Genomic DNA, 13,994 nt, shown 5'->3' with positions numbered 1-13,994 from the left:
GTGCCACAAGGAAAGTTTGAGAGTTGCCAATTACACTTTTTACTTCTGGTTTAATAGAAGGAAAACACAGTGGTATTAAAGTTGGTCATGAGCAGCAAAAATTCAGGAATAAAAAATCAGCAATAAAAAGACTACAGTATAACTAGATAGATAGGGAATTCTTTTAAAAAAAGGCATGAATAAAACAGGTTTTTTTAAACTCTTTCTCTTGTGAGGAATACTCTCAAAAAGTACATCGTAAGACTAAGATACCAAGTTGTATACTAATATTTTTCAGGCCATGGGCCTCAAATATATATATTCATATATAATACTCCAGTGTGAACAGCAATTTCATGAAATGTAAAATGTATTTTTTTTTTTAATCACACACAAGTATTTATAACCACAGGGTTCACCAGAAATCTAAAGCAAGGAGATAGTAATATAGAGATGTAGGATTAGAGGAGTGAGTCACTCTTCCACAGACAGTTCTGATCGAAGTGTTTAGACAGAAAGAAGCTACTGATTTTTTTTTTTTTTTTACAATAGCCAACCTGTCCACTATCAAATACATTTAATATGAAAAAAATAAAATGAAGAAAACGTACATACTTTAAAGTGTCTGGGTAAAATGCTGTCGCATTTAAAGAAGCCTACTCCCTCTCCTTGCTTTAGAGTTCCTTAGTGAAATGGAGGTGAGTTTGATGGAGTACAGTCGGTGACCACTGAAAAAACACGAGCCCTTTCAAAATGTTGCAACACTGTTAGTTTTTGGTTTAAAAACACACACACACTCACAAATGCTAAGTGTACACACTACCAAATTCTGCGGTCAGCTTTTCCAAGAACTACCGGGGAAAGTTTCAATGCTGCAAGTCCTCAAGGTTGCCCTAACACCCCTACCTTGTTTCCAGATGACTCATTTCACATTTTGTTTTGATCACTGGCAATGTCCCTTGTCTGCAGAGGTGCAGTGTAGTCACAAGCGCTACACAGCTGTAGTTTTCAAACAAAACCACGTATATCATTGTGCTTAAGTGGAGACTGTAGTTACAATACCGACCCTTGCCTACTGGCCCTGTATTCTCTGTGAACAAGGAGGCTGTTTGTGACAACCACTCCAACTCTATGTACAGAAGCACTCCCACAGTACACACACAGGCACAGTGCTTGGTATGCTTTCTAAAAGCTGTGCATGTGCCTTGCTCTCTTAAAAAAGACAGTGCTCAAAGTGGAACCTATGTGCAAACTTAAAAAATTAACGACACAGAGTAGCTTAAGCAGCCATTTTGCTCCCAAGTCGTCTGAAGAACTTTACCAGATTAAGCCAGGCCCCAGAGTGCTTACATCCACTTGCATTTCTTCTTTTCATCAAATAAGACTTTTACATGCAAGAGTTGTTTCTGAGCTTCTTCCAGCCCTCGTTCTCTTTCTAGTTTATTTAGAATCTGTTGACAATTAGAACAGTTATTTTAGATATTGTGGTTTTAGCATTACAATTTTTTTTTTTTTTGCATTCCTGATGCTGTGAGTGGTAAAATCTGTATGAAACAGATGCCAACATTTTCTTCAATCATTTAATACTCACTTTGCAAGTTGTTTTGCTAAGTCATTATCACAGGATCAACAACGCTTAGGTTTAAAATAGAAGCTCACAAGAAATTCCAAACTATTTGCTTATAAATATAGGGCCAGAATTTCAAGGCCCTGTTTTATGCATTATGTTACAGCCATTCCAAGCACAGCAAGCATTCCTGGGCAGCCAACATGCAGGCAAGTATTTCTTCTTAAATGCAGCAGGCAGGGGCATCCTGGTCAGAGACGTCTACTTCCCTTCCCTTCCCTCCCCTCCCCTCCCCTCCTGGGCAGTGTAGTCCCTCCTCTCCCCTCCCTTCCCCAGTGCTTCCCTTCTAACCCCTGACCCCTGGAAAGAGGGATGCTTATCATGTTCAAGGAACTCATTGCCTCTACCCTACCTTAGTGCTTCACTTGATCTTCAAGTAGCAAATGGAATTGGTGAGCTATTCTCACCATTGACATGGATAGCCTGTCCCAGCATGACTGAGTGGGGGGAATCAGGGAAGGGGGAATTAACATATTTGGAAACAGCGCATCTGATGACTGTGTCTGTGTGAATTCCCAAAGAAAAAAATCCAGATTAAGGAGGATTAATCATAAAGGAGAATGGTTTATTGAAATAGTTGCTTAAGTTAGAAAATATGTCATACTTTAACTACTGAATACAGAATCTAGGCGATTTAACAAGCTTAGCTTTCATTTTAGCAGATTACAACCAAGCATAAGCAGGCCCCTTTTATTAGGACCACTACTTACTCATCAAAGTTAAGTATGCCAGTATGGCTACAGGCCCCATTAACTCAAATGTAAATGGTTGGTCCAAAGGCGAGCAGCATAATAAAACTATGAGGGGCAGCAGCCACGCGCAGGGTCTGGCTTGGTGCCAGGATCCCCCATCTCACACAGGCTTCCTGGCCTCCCTTTCTGGCCATTTGGGATGCCAGAGCTGTCCTGAGACCTACAGAATGCTTTATAACCAAATTCTGGTGACTGATTCATATCTATTCTTTAAAATGTTATTTAAAATCTTACCTCATCAAAATATTTTACGATGTATTTGTAGATTTCTGTCAAGGCCACTTCTTCATTAAATTCATTTTCATGTTTCTTAAAGAAATAAAGCCTTGTTGAGAGATTCTGCAGTGGCTTTTTTTTTTTTTTTTTAAGAAATATCCAAATACAGTCTTTTTACTTTGTAACAATACCTTAGATTCCTGAGTTAAGAATTCTTCCATCTCTGAAGATGACAATGGAGGCAAATCCCTGATTGCTTTGTAATAAGACTTGACTTCCTCTTTGTAGGTTGGGATATCCTTGGCATAGAGAAGTTTATTAGTTGGTGCTTCCTGAAAAACAACCACCGCCAAAAGAGTTTTTAAAAAACCATAGGGAATTTATAAGAGTACCAGTGTAGCTGAACCTCCACCACGATTATCTCGTGGTGACAAGGACTCTTCACACAGCAGGCCTTCATAAACGTTGTTGACTGCCTGACTGACTGCTATCCAGATAGTTCTGGTGAGTCACTGTTATTTGCAGGCAGATTAAATGCTAATATATTCTGCCTTCCTCTTATAAAAGAACTGAAATTATTATTTTTGCATGATTTTGAGTTACTGTAACAATGGAACTTACTGCAATCATAGTTCATTACTAATAGTTGTAAAAAGCCTGAATTAAAACGTTTGCTCTCATCCTCACCCACCAGTGAATTCTGGCATTTATAAAAGGTTTGAGTGTGGGTCTGATTGAGCCCTTTATATAACCATGAACGTGGTAGGTAACTGGCAGTGGCAGATTTTCCTGCTTGTCCCTTCTATTTTATTAGATTATAAAGCTCTTCCAGTGTCCTCAGGAAAGAGCATGGTCATTAGTATTGGTGGCTCTGATGTCTCATTTTGCAAAAATTCCCTGGCAGTTTGAATGTTTTTAAGTAATTTTAACAGTGATATTAAAATTTAAATGAAGATTTGTTTTTAAAAGTTATAATTTTGACAAAATTAACATCTACTGTCAAAGAAAAATTAATAAATAGTCAATCTAAGAAAGAAATGGAAAAATGTATTCAGGCCAACCTGAGGATTATGACCCAGGAGATAGCCTCTCAGAAAGCTGTGAGCACTGTTTGGAAGAGGTAAGGGGGGGAGGCCTGTATATGTGATCTGAGGGAAGGGGGATGTGCAGTCAAATGTGCACATCTTGGTTGAAGTTTACTGCTATTTGTGAGGAACAGATATCTTAGAAATGCACTAAAACCATTAACTAAGTATGGGAAGATTCAAGAAACTGAGTTCATAAAATTTTCTCTTGAAAATATCTAACTGAGGGCCAGTTCTGCCAGTTTCCCCAGAGCACAGAATGCCTCATCCTGATCTTTGCCTTGAATTCCTTTCAGGGTGTTATTACAATATTGATTTGATTGTAAACTGACAAACTAGAGGTATTAGAAATCTCAGGCAAGATTTTCTTCCCCATCAGAAATTTGTTGTATTCAAATAGACGCTTTTAGGTATATTCAGATGGAATTAATTTAGGCAAATTTCAATAGTTTCATACTTCGGGTTCATAGTTTATTAGTGCCTGTAGATGATTTTTCTAGGAAACAAAGAAAAACAAAAGGTTTTCACAGGCGGAGTCTGCAGTAGGGTGGAGATGATCTATTTTGGTTTTCACTTAAACTAGGTTAAAAATAGAAATAAATGAGAGATTTTTTGAAGAAAAGCAAATTTTCAGTGACTATCACTGACTTTCTTTTTAGCTGGTATGGTTTATTATTTGAATGTTTACGAGGAAGACAGAAATACATACAGGAAATCCTAAAGCTGGGCCTTACCTTTCCAAGTTGCTGCTCTGTGAGGGAGAACGCATCCATGAACGCCTGGGCGATCACTGACAAACAGCCATCTATGTGTGGTGTCTTCTTAATGTCAAAGACAAACTGAGGGTTCTTCAGGATATTTACCCAGAAGCGAAGAGGGAGGCTGTTCCAAAAGAGAGAAATCTCTCTTCAAATACAGCCATTCATATGAGGCAGATGCTCTGTTTATCACAGTTTGTAAACGGGTGTTTTTGTCCTTGTCATTGAAGTATGCAAGTCTGCTTTGCCAAATATACCAAGCAACAGATGGCAGCGTCACTCAGCACAAGAAAGGGTTAAACTGTCAGAGCTACTGAAAGGGAGGACTGGAGAAGTCTGAAAGTGGCCCTTGACAAGACAAGAACTTTCTCCACAAAAAGTTCCAGATTATATTAGCTAATGGTTACCAATGAGAACGTCTCATCAGATCTCTAGAACCTGACCTCTTCTCACCCCCTCTAAGTGCTACACCCTGGCCTAAGCCACTGTCATCTCTCACCTAGATTATTACCCCCCAGTTCCCAAAAGTTAATTCTCCCACAGGTACTAGCAGAATCAGGTCCTGTGTCTCCTCTGTTCCAAACCCTCTGTGGCTCTCCACCCCTCTCTGGAGAAAACCCCTGCATGACCTAGGCCTGGGCCCTCATCCACTACTCTTCACCTTACTCGCCCCAACTCCACTGGCCTCGTCACTCCTCTTCTTCATGCATACCAGGCAGGCTTGTGCCTCAGGACTTCGCTTTTGTCTGTCTTTCTGAAACGGTCTTGCCCCAGACGGCCTCATGGTTTGTGCCCTCTTTGAAGACCTGATCCAAATGTCATCTCCTGAGGCCTCTGACCACCTATCCTGTCTCTGTCCTTTTTTCCCCACTCTGTGCACTGCACTAATTGACTTCTAACATACCACAATTTACCTGTTAAAATGCAAGCGCTGTAAGAACACGGATTTCTGTCTGTTTATTACTTTATCTCCAACACCTAACAAACAGTACTTGGTATACAGTCGGTACTCAGATATTTGCATATGAACTTGGAAGTCATTCAGGGTCCTGTGGCCTAGCTAATTCCCTCCATCATATGGGCTGCTGGGCCTCTCAGTAGCTCTCCTGTCCTGACTAGTGCCCCTGCTCGTGTGCTGCTGTCTTCACAGTGAAATTGTCGCCTGCAGCACCGGAGCCTGGTGTGGGAGAAGCAGGGCCTGGGAAGGAGGGGCTAGAACAAAGGGAGGGAGGGAGCCAGAGTAGAGACTTAGGATAGACCTGGAGCTTTTAACACTTATTTAAAATGGTCTGGCTTCACCCCAATGCTTAGAAGGGCTTGAGGCTGCACTGAGAAGTTCTATTACATCATAACTAACTCTCATTCACCTCATGCACAGAGTATTTCAATTAGAGGTAATGAGCCATGTTTCTTTACTGAGGAGAAATTTTAATTTGGATGCCTTGCCTCAGCTTAAAGTATTAAAAAACAAAACAAAATACACCCCCCCCTTTGACTAATTCTCATGGCATTTGATCAAATAAAAGGAGAAATTTCTATACAAAATAGACAGCTTGGAAACCGCAAAGAGTAATTCTCTGAGGGACAAATTTAAGAGTCTTCTCTAATGGAAAATTGTATGATAAAACCACAAAATATTAATTTCTCATCTTTTACTGGTCAAGCTAAACTTGTTTAAAGATAATTATTTTCTTTGTCCTAAAGACTAGGAGTCTCAGCACAGGAATGGTTTTGTTTATTGTTTAAAAATAGTAAAAACAAGAAACTGCTTTGACATGATAGCTTACCAAGCCAAAAAACTCTAAGATAGGGATAAATGAATCCTTCTGTAACCATCCATGCCCTTCTTTTAGTTAAGATTCTGACCCAGGTTCTTGAAAACAGTAATCACCTACTGTTTGTTCCCACCTGTTTGTTTTCCAAATATGTACAACATCAGGATCTGTGATTTTTTTGCTTTCAGCCTGGGCATCCAAAAAGTCAAAAAAGTATTTTATAGCAAACGGGGCTCTGCTGTTGGGTAAACTCCAAATGCTTCTAAAAAGTTTTTCGAGCACAGAGTGAATTGCCACCTGAAAGACAGAGCACATCAGACTTGGAAGATTTAAAAAAATAGGGTGGTGGTTTTGAAAACACAATGAAAAATGAAATCTAAGTTACAAAACAGAGAAAAACAAGCTGAAGATAAAGTATGTAAAATCGACAAATGAGGCCAACACTCACAGTATTAGACAAAGGTCCTGAAAATCCATGCCCAGGTTTAGATCTGCTTCATAAGCTTCTTGCTGATAACACTGTTTAGTCAACAGGGAGGCTACCTTAGACATCTCTAGCAGTTGAAATGTAAGTTGGAGGTCTGTATACATAAACCAAGAAGCCCCAGACGGTTGGCTTTTATTATGTTCAGCCTAGAAAAACTCAAGTGGTATTGCTCGGTTCCCAGAACTTTTCCTGTTGCATGTATTTCCATCATAGGGTTTTATTGTGTACTTTCCAAAGCATTTGAGTGTTCTACTAAAACAAAATAGGCAGAGCTCTGTGGGACAGATGAGAAAATCAAGAGGCTCTGGCTGTCCTCTACCCACTAGATAATAGCATTTACATTGCGAGTCATTTCAGAAAAAAAAAAAAAAAAGGATCACCACAGACTTCCATTAATCCCACTAAAAGCCAGATAAAGTAAAATTTGCTCCCAATTTGGTATTCCATGGGCTTTCATATCTGACACTTTTATATGTGAACAGAATTCTTAGTTTTAAAATGACCTCCCCCCTCTTCATTTTATTTGCAACTCAAAGAGGGAGTTTTATTGCTCACCTATAATAACAAGTAAACAAAAAGGAATAATTATGCTGTCCACCTAAAAATATAACAATAGTGCAATGGTGGGTAAAGAGACTGGGAACAATATTAAATCCCTGACTGAAGATGTTATGGTGGAAATTTGTAAAGTGCTTTATCTTTGCAGTTTGTAAAAACAGAAGAAGAAGGGGGTAGGAAGTGTTTACAATTCAAACTTTCATTTTGCTTTGCTAGAAGGCACAAGGGATTTGTAGCATTTTCACACTTCAGTGGAAATGAAGTCAAACACATCATACACCCCCAAGGTAGCCGTAAAAGCGCTCCCAGAACAGTGAGTTTACCTTGGTCGACAGCAGCTTTGTCAGATACATTTCTTTAACTTTGAACTTGTGCTTCCCTCGATGTCTCTTTCCCTGCACATCTTGGAATGCTTCCGAATCTGGTAAAATCTAAAGGGAAGACAGAGTAGAAGCAGCATTACCCAAGGAGACCGTTCGTGCTGCAGAAGGCATCCGCTTCAGCAGGAGCACAAGAAAGCCTGAACTCACCAAATGGCAGTGGTCTTCTGAGTATTCCACATCTGAACGCCACAGAAAGAGGGAGAGAAACAGTCCATTAAAACAACAGCCACGGTAACTGGCCTTCTCATAAGATGCCCCATTTGTGCTATAAACAGAAGAGGTTACTTGAGCCCTCCTACTTGAGCTCTTCATAGCTACACCCCCCCCCCACCTCCTTGCTGTGTCTTAAGACCTTAAGAACATTATTGAAGACAGGATGGGCCAGGGACTGGAGTGGGAAGCAGGTTCCCTGTCCCTGGAACAGGCTGACCGATCACTTCAGGGTGGGGTAGGAGAGGTTCAGGTCAGCTAGAGCTGGGGCACCTACTGTGTGCCAGGGGCTACTGGGCAAACAGCAATGAATAAGACAGACCTAGCTCTCACCTAATGGAACTCACATCCTAGCCAATGAGAGAGACTTACTAATTACACAATTAATTATTTAATTCATATCCTTGTGATAAGAACTGTGGAGAAGAATTATATGCTAGGAAAGTATGTAACAAGAGACGAACCTAGCCTGGGAGGTTCTCTGAGGAAGGGATGTCGGGACTGAACCTAAATGAATGGATAATGAGCCAGGCCAGTGGGGGAGGAGAATGGGTACAAAGGCCCTGTGGTGGGAGAGAAGGCGATCTCGGATCTGAGAGAAGGGCAGCAAGGCGGAGGTCATAGAGCAGGTGGGAGAGCAGCACAGAGTGAGGACACTCTGGGAAGAAACGAGGTTGTGAAGGGAGTGGCAAATGCAGGGAAGGGAAGGATTAAAGCACTTGGTTTTTTGTTTTGAAGATTAGAGACTAGAATACCTTGAAATGCTTGTGGAAAAATACAGTAGCGAGCGAAGGAAAGCAAGCGCAGGTGAGAGGAGAGATCGCTGGTGGTGGCGTAGGAATGCCCAGAAGGTCGGAAAGGAGGGTGGGATCCAAAGCCCAGGTGAGAGACAGGCCTTGCTGGGAGGAAGGGCAGCCCTGGAATGTCAGGGGAGCAAGGAGGAGGGAATGGCAGAGGCAGGGAGGCAGGGTTAGTGCACACTGTTGAGGGAATTCTGATTTCTGTTTTCTCTGTGAAGCACTGGGTGAAGTCATCTGCTGATAGTCAGGGGAGCAGTGGGGGGTCAGAGCTTCGAGGAGAGAAGGTGGGATTATGGAGAACACAGTCGGTTGCTTCGAGAAGCAGAAGCACGGGGGGGAACAGGCTACGTGGAGGGTCCTGGTCAAGACGGGAATTTACTGTGACTCCAACGGTGCTGTCGTGGGCCTTTCCCCTGTGGCTGCCCAGCTGTAGGGTCGGGAAAGGTGAGAAGTTGGGTTCATCCAGGGCTGGGTTGGGACTGTCAACGCAGTGGGTGATGAAAGGACAGAAGGGCAAGGGTTTGGAGGGTGATCCAGTGTCCACTGGATTGGACAGGGAGGAAGCAGAGGTGTTTTTGACTGCCTTGAAGTCCCATTAAGTGATCCAAATGCAAGATCTCTAAATAACAAGCTCTCAAAAAACCAGTCATTAAAGCCTAAAATACACAGCTCTTGCACTTATTAACAGCACAAAGACACCAATCCCCCTAGACCAGAAAGATAGCCGCCTTCTGCAAGGTGGTTTCTCACTATAGCCTGACGTAATGATGGATGGGGGAATGTGGGGTGGGCAGGGTTCCCCACAGGGTGTCCTACAACCTACCAAGTTATCCTATTTAATTGGGAGCCCTGCATTCTTCATTTGCACTCACCAGATGTTGGGACCTACCAGGCTGCTCCTAGCACTGAATCCAGGAATCAGAAAGTCCCACCTCCAGCTGTGTGTGTGAACAGGTCCTGCTGGTGAGACCCAGAACCTTTCTGGGGGCTGAGGACTGACTGTCTTGCGTGGATATAATTTCTCTGGAGACAAACCTGGAACCTGGACCTAGGGATTTCCTCAAGGCACTGTCACAGTGTTTTCCTGCCCCAAGGCTGGCGGGGAGGTAGAAGAGAGTTCAGAGACTGGCCTAGTAATTTTTCACAAAGCCCTCTCTGTAGTTGGTCTGTCACTAGGAGATTTGGGCTAAGTGAATTATCTTGTGTGTTCAGAGCTTCCAGGGCTGTGTGATAATCTGCGGGCTTCGCTCAGCTTGCCAGGGGGATCCCCTCGGTTAGCCCCCATCCTACTGAGGAGTTGGAAAAGAGTTACAGTGGCTAAGATTCTGCCCTGAGCTTAGGGTGGTTAATGACAGCAACTTCCTCAGTGTCGGGCAGCCGGGGCAACCACTGTTTACAGTTTCCTGTCCCCCTCTTTGCAGGTGTCACATTCTCAGGACCAGAAACAGATCTAAATGCTTTCCTCCACTCTCTCAGAGAATTACCTGGCAACCACTCAATCTCATCTTTGTGACAGTACATCCGAGAGAGGCAAAAAGTGATGCTTTATAAAGTGGGGTGAGAACAAAAGGTTAATAGCATTATGTCTGTTACCTGAAGTAAAATTTGCTATCTTCTTAAAAACTTTTATAGAGGATCCATTTGATATCTGAAAGCAAAGATAAAAAATAGATGAGTTTTCAAAATTTGATGTATTTCTCAACTTTACCCAGGAATTAGATGGCTGGGTGGATCTTATATTCTTTCACTTATTCTATCAAATATTTATTAAGAATTCCTATGTTTGGGGCACTGGAGGCTGGGGCTATAATGATAAGCAAGACACTGTCTCTGCCCTCAAAGAGTCTGCGGTCCTGTGAAGGTGGCAGACCGAGGCCATGAGATACAGGGAGGCAAGTGCTCAAAGGATGCTGTGGGGCCGATAGGAGGTGGGCCAGCCCTGGACCAGGGGAGGACCCAGCTGTGCTGGGAGGCATCTCAGCTTCTAGGGGACAGGAGATGTTCGGGCCGTTTTCATTTTGGGGGTTACTACTATATTAAGAAATGCTGAAACAAGTTTTCAAAAACCTATAAACTGGTAACAGAGCAGTTTCACATCTAGGTATACACCTGTACATATCCTGAGATAAACTTTGTAAACACCCCGTACTGGAAATAACCATCAACAGTAGAATGAATAAATAATTTGGGGTATATTCATAAAACAGGCTATGATAAAACAATGAAAGTGAGCAAATTACTGCTACCTGCCACATGCATGAACCTCACAGTGATGAACGGTGAGCCAAAGAAGCCTGACAAAATGGAATGCATACCGTGTGATTCCATTCTCATTTAGCTAAAACAGTCGAAACTATGATTTAACTGTTTGGAGAAGAGAAAGGGGGGTGGTGATTAGGAACGTCCAGGAGGGAGCTTCTGTGGTGCCCACAGTGCTCTGTTTCTTGATCTGAGTGGAAGTTATAAATAAGATAGGCTCACTTTATAATTCATCCAGTAGTACACTTACAATTTGTTTTCTTTTCTGCAGGTATTGCTTATTTTTTAAAAGAATCTTGTAAAAATCATAAAAATGCATGTACTTTTAAATAAAAACTTTAAAATTGAAGCATGACTTACAGGAAAGTGCTACTATTAAGTGTACAGCTCAAGAACGTTCACTTAAGTACATACTGTGTAACCACCGCCCACATCAAGATATAAAATTATATTTCAAGGTCCCAAGAAGTACCCCTATTATGCTTCTCAATCAGTAAGCACCCCATCTTCATCCAGGGGTAATCACTTTTCTGACTTCCATTGCCATTGATTAGTTTTATCTGTTCTTGAACTTCATGTAAATGGAATCATTCAGCATGGGGTCCATATAAGGTCTACAGCGTTCATCTGTGGTGTTGCAGCGACCAGTAGTTCATCCTTTTTAAATTACTATTATTCTGCTGAATGAATACACTACAAAAAAATTGCTATACAATAAAAGGAAAGAAGTATTGACACATGCTACATGAATGGACCTCAAAAACATTGCTAAGGGAAAGAAACCAGGCACAAAAGATCCAATTCTGTACAGAATAGGCAAATGTATACAAACAGAAGGTAGGTTACTAGTTGCCTAAAACAGGAGTTGGAAGAATGAGGAATGACGCTGAATGAGTTCAGGGTTTCTATTTGAGTTGATGAAAATGTTCTAAAATTAGACTGTGGTGATGATTGCACAACTCCACAAATGTTCCAAGAACCACTGAATTGTACACTTTGAAGAGGTGACCTTTGTGGTATATAAATTATATCTCAACACAGCTGTTAAAAAACTGTCACAGATTTTAAATGTACGCAGTTGACAAATAAATGCTTTTACCACACGGACACACAATTTCAACACCAATGTATAGCCTCTTTTGGAGATAAGGTCAAGAGTTCTCATCTGAGGCTTTTTGGGACCGTGGAAGCCGGGCCCCAATGGCCTTTTGTGCACCCCTTCCCCACACCCAACCAGGGGAAGAAGGCCTCTTCAGGCCAAGGGGGACTAGATGCTGAGAGACAAGAGAGCAGGCCTTGCTTCCTGGGAGGAGTAAACTCTTTTGAGGGGCTGGTCCACAAAAATGTAAGACAAATGGGCCATAAGAAGAGGCAGGTCAGGGATACACAAATCTTCACCTTCATTCTGGGATGTGGCTGAAAGATCAACCCTGTCATTTCTGAACATCGCACTTGAAAGCGCGAAGGCTGCTCTGAATTCTAATATTAATTTGGACCTGGCCTCCCTCCGCTTGGAAAAAAGTAGAACCTTAGAATTTCTCTTCTGGCCTGCAGCACACCGGTTATCAGAATGTACAAACCTGTTCAGCAAACACCAAAGGATTAAAGCCTAATCTCTTGCAGGTTGTCCCCACAGAGGAAGGAACACGCACGAGAGCCAGCCCTAGAGGGGGCCCCTGAGCACAGGGTCCAGCCAGCCGTGTCCAGCCAGCCACTAAGTATAGGCCAGAGGCCTCCAACTCCTGGTGTTCAGGACATCTTGTAGGGAGGGGGCTCTGGGCAGGGGCTGGCAGGGGCCCTCTGGCCTCTGCAAAGTATCTCGAGCACGGATTCTAAACTCTTATTGAGCTCCTGGACTCTGCCATTATTACCAAACGTCCTCTCTTCTCCCCTTGAGCTATTCACTGAGCGACCCTGTTGGCTGATTTGTCAGCTCTCCTCCATATTTGATGCAATTAAAGTAAACGCTCTGTGCAGGCACCCCCCTAGCAATACTCAGACGCCGAGTTTATGAGAATGTTTGAACATAGTTACAGAATTCCTCCCCATGAAGAGCTGGATATGCTCTGTTTCTAAGCCAATAAATACCTTTTTAAAAAAGGAAGCTGGTGATTCATTCTGGGTAATTGTCAAAGAATGAATCCCAAATGGACCCTGATGAGTGTTACGCCAATACTCTGCTACTGTCAGATGCTTTGTTTCTCCAAAAGCAAGCACCCTTGCTTTATAGTCCCAGACACCACGGATGGACCTTCCAAGGAGGAGCACAGCCAAGAGTTCAAACGTCTTTTCAAGAGCTGGCAACGACTCGCTGCTGACACAGCGCTCGGGCATTAAGACAGCGCACACGCAGCCTGTACCGGGGAAATTTTACTCTGAAATCATCTCCTGAGAGCAAGTGTAAAAGCATTTTATTAGCGGCTGAGTTGTGTGTGTGTTTGAGCATGTATGTGTGCAAGTGTACTGCTAACTTTCACAGCTGCTCTAGGGCTGGAACATTTTTCCCCCGCGTGACACTTTAACATTGTTGTAAAGACAGAAAACTAGTTTGTTTACAGATGTTTGTGGGGGGAGAGGTTTCCATTTTCTATTTGGCACAAAAGTCAGCTGCTGCTCAGTTAAGGACAGAAATGCCTTTTTGAAAAGTGCCACAGAATCCGAAGTGTTAAAACTATGATGCTGTTTGTTCCATCTGAGGAGCTCCAAATGCTTTCCTAAGAGTGGATCATTAATCCTCCTGTACTCCCGTGAGGCAGGGAGCGTCCTCTTGGCCCCTACTTTAAGAATGAAAACCAAATTAAATCAACGAAAGATTAATGTCACTAGATGGATCTGTGGCAGGAATGTTTCTCCAGCCCAGAGCAGAACTGGTACACAGGCAATTTCAAATTCAATTCCTTCCAGTCTCATGATGCTCCAAGATTCAAAACGACGACGAGGCCACACCCCTCCAGTGATGGCTGGCCCGTGTCGGAAAGAGGTGGAGAGGACTGCAGACTTTTCCACCATCAGAATTATGAGCTGTGACCACAAAGGGAGAGATGGACCCATGTCATCAATTTAAAGTTGCTCCTGAAATAAACAGAAGCTATGGACTTCCCTGGG

General features: G+C 42.6%; 1 protein-coding gene across 3 annotated transcripts in view; it reads right to left on the bottom strand.

Moving 5' to 3' along the window:
• Positions 1–485: 485 nt before the first annotated feature.
• Positions 486–13,994, bottom strand: part of PLXNC1 (plexin C1) — a 140,508-nt gene continuing 126,999 nt past the window's right edge. Inside the window, exons 24-32 of one of the 3 annotated variants that reach the window (XM_067697556.1) lie at positions 10,224–10,278; positions 7,768–7,799; positions 7,561–7,668; positions 6,326–6,489; positions 4,394–4,541; positions 2,766–2,906; positions 2,593–2,667; positions 1,959–2,043; positions 486–1,430 (exon numbers count right to left, since the gene is read on the bottom strand). In XM_067697556.1, the coding sequence (XP_067553657.1) occupies positions 1,960–2,043; positions 2,593–2,667; positions 2,766–2,906; positions 4,394–4,541; positions 6,326–6,489; positions 7,561–7,668; positions 7,768–7,799; positions 10,224–10,278 (807 nt within the window). In that variant the 3' untranslated portion in view covers positions 486–1,430; position 1,959. Of the gene's footprint in view, positions 2,044–2,592; positions 2,668–2,765; positions 2,907–4,393; positions 4,542–6,325; positions 6,490–7,560; positions 7,669–7,767; positions 7,800–10,223; positions 10,279–13,994 lie in introns of all 3 variants that reach the window. The other 2 variants (XM_067697555.1, XM_067697554.1) reach the window with 2 other exon arrangements.

The sequence above is a fragment of the Pseudorca crassidens genome, chromosome 11 (assembly GCF_039906515.1).
Source record: "Pseudorca crassidens isolate mPseCra1 chromosome 11, mPseCra1.hap1, whole genome shotgun sequence".
Classification (NCBI taxonomy): Eukaryota; Metazoa; Chordata; class Mammalia; order Artiodactyla; family Delphinidae; genus Pseudorca; species Pseudorca crassidens.
Note: the sequence above shows the minus strand (reverse complement) of the source record. Positions and strands in the feature narration are given on the sequence as shown.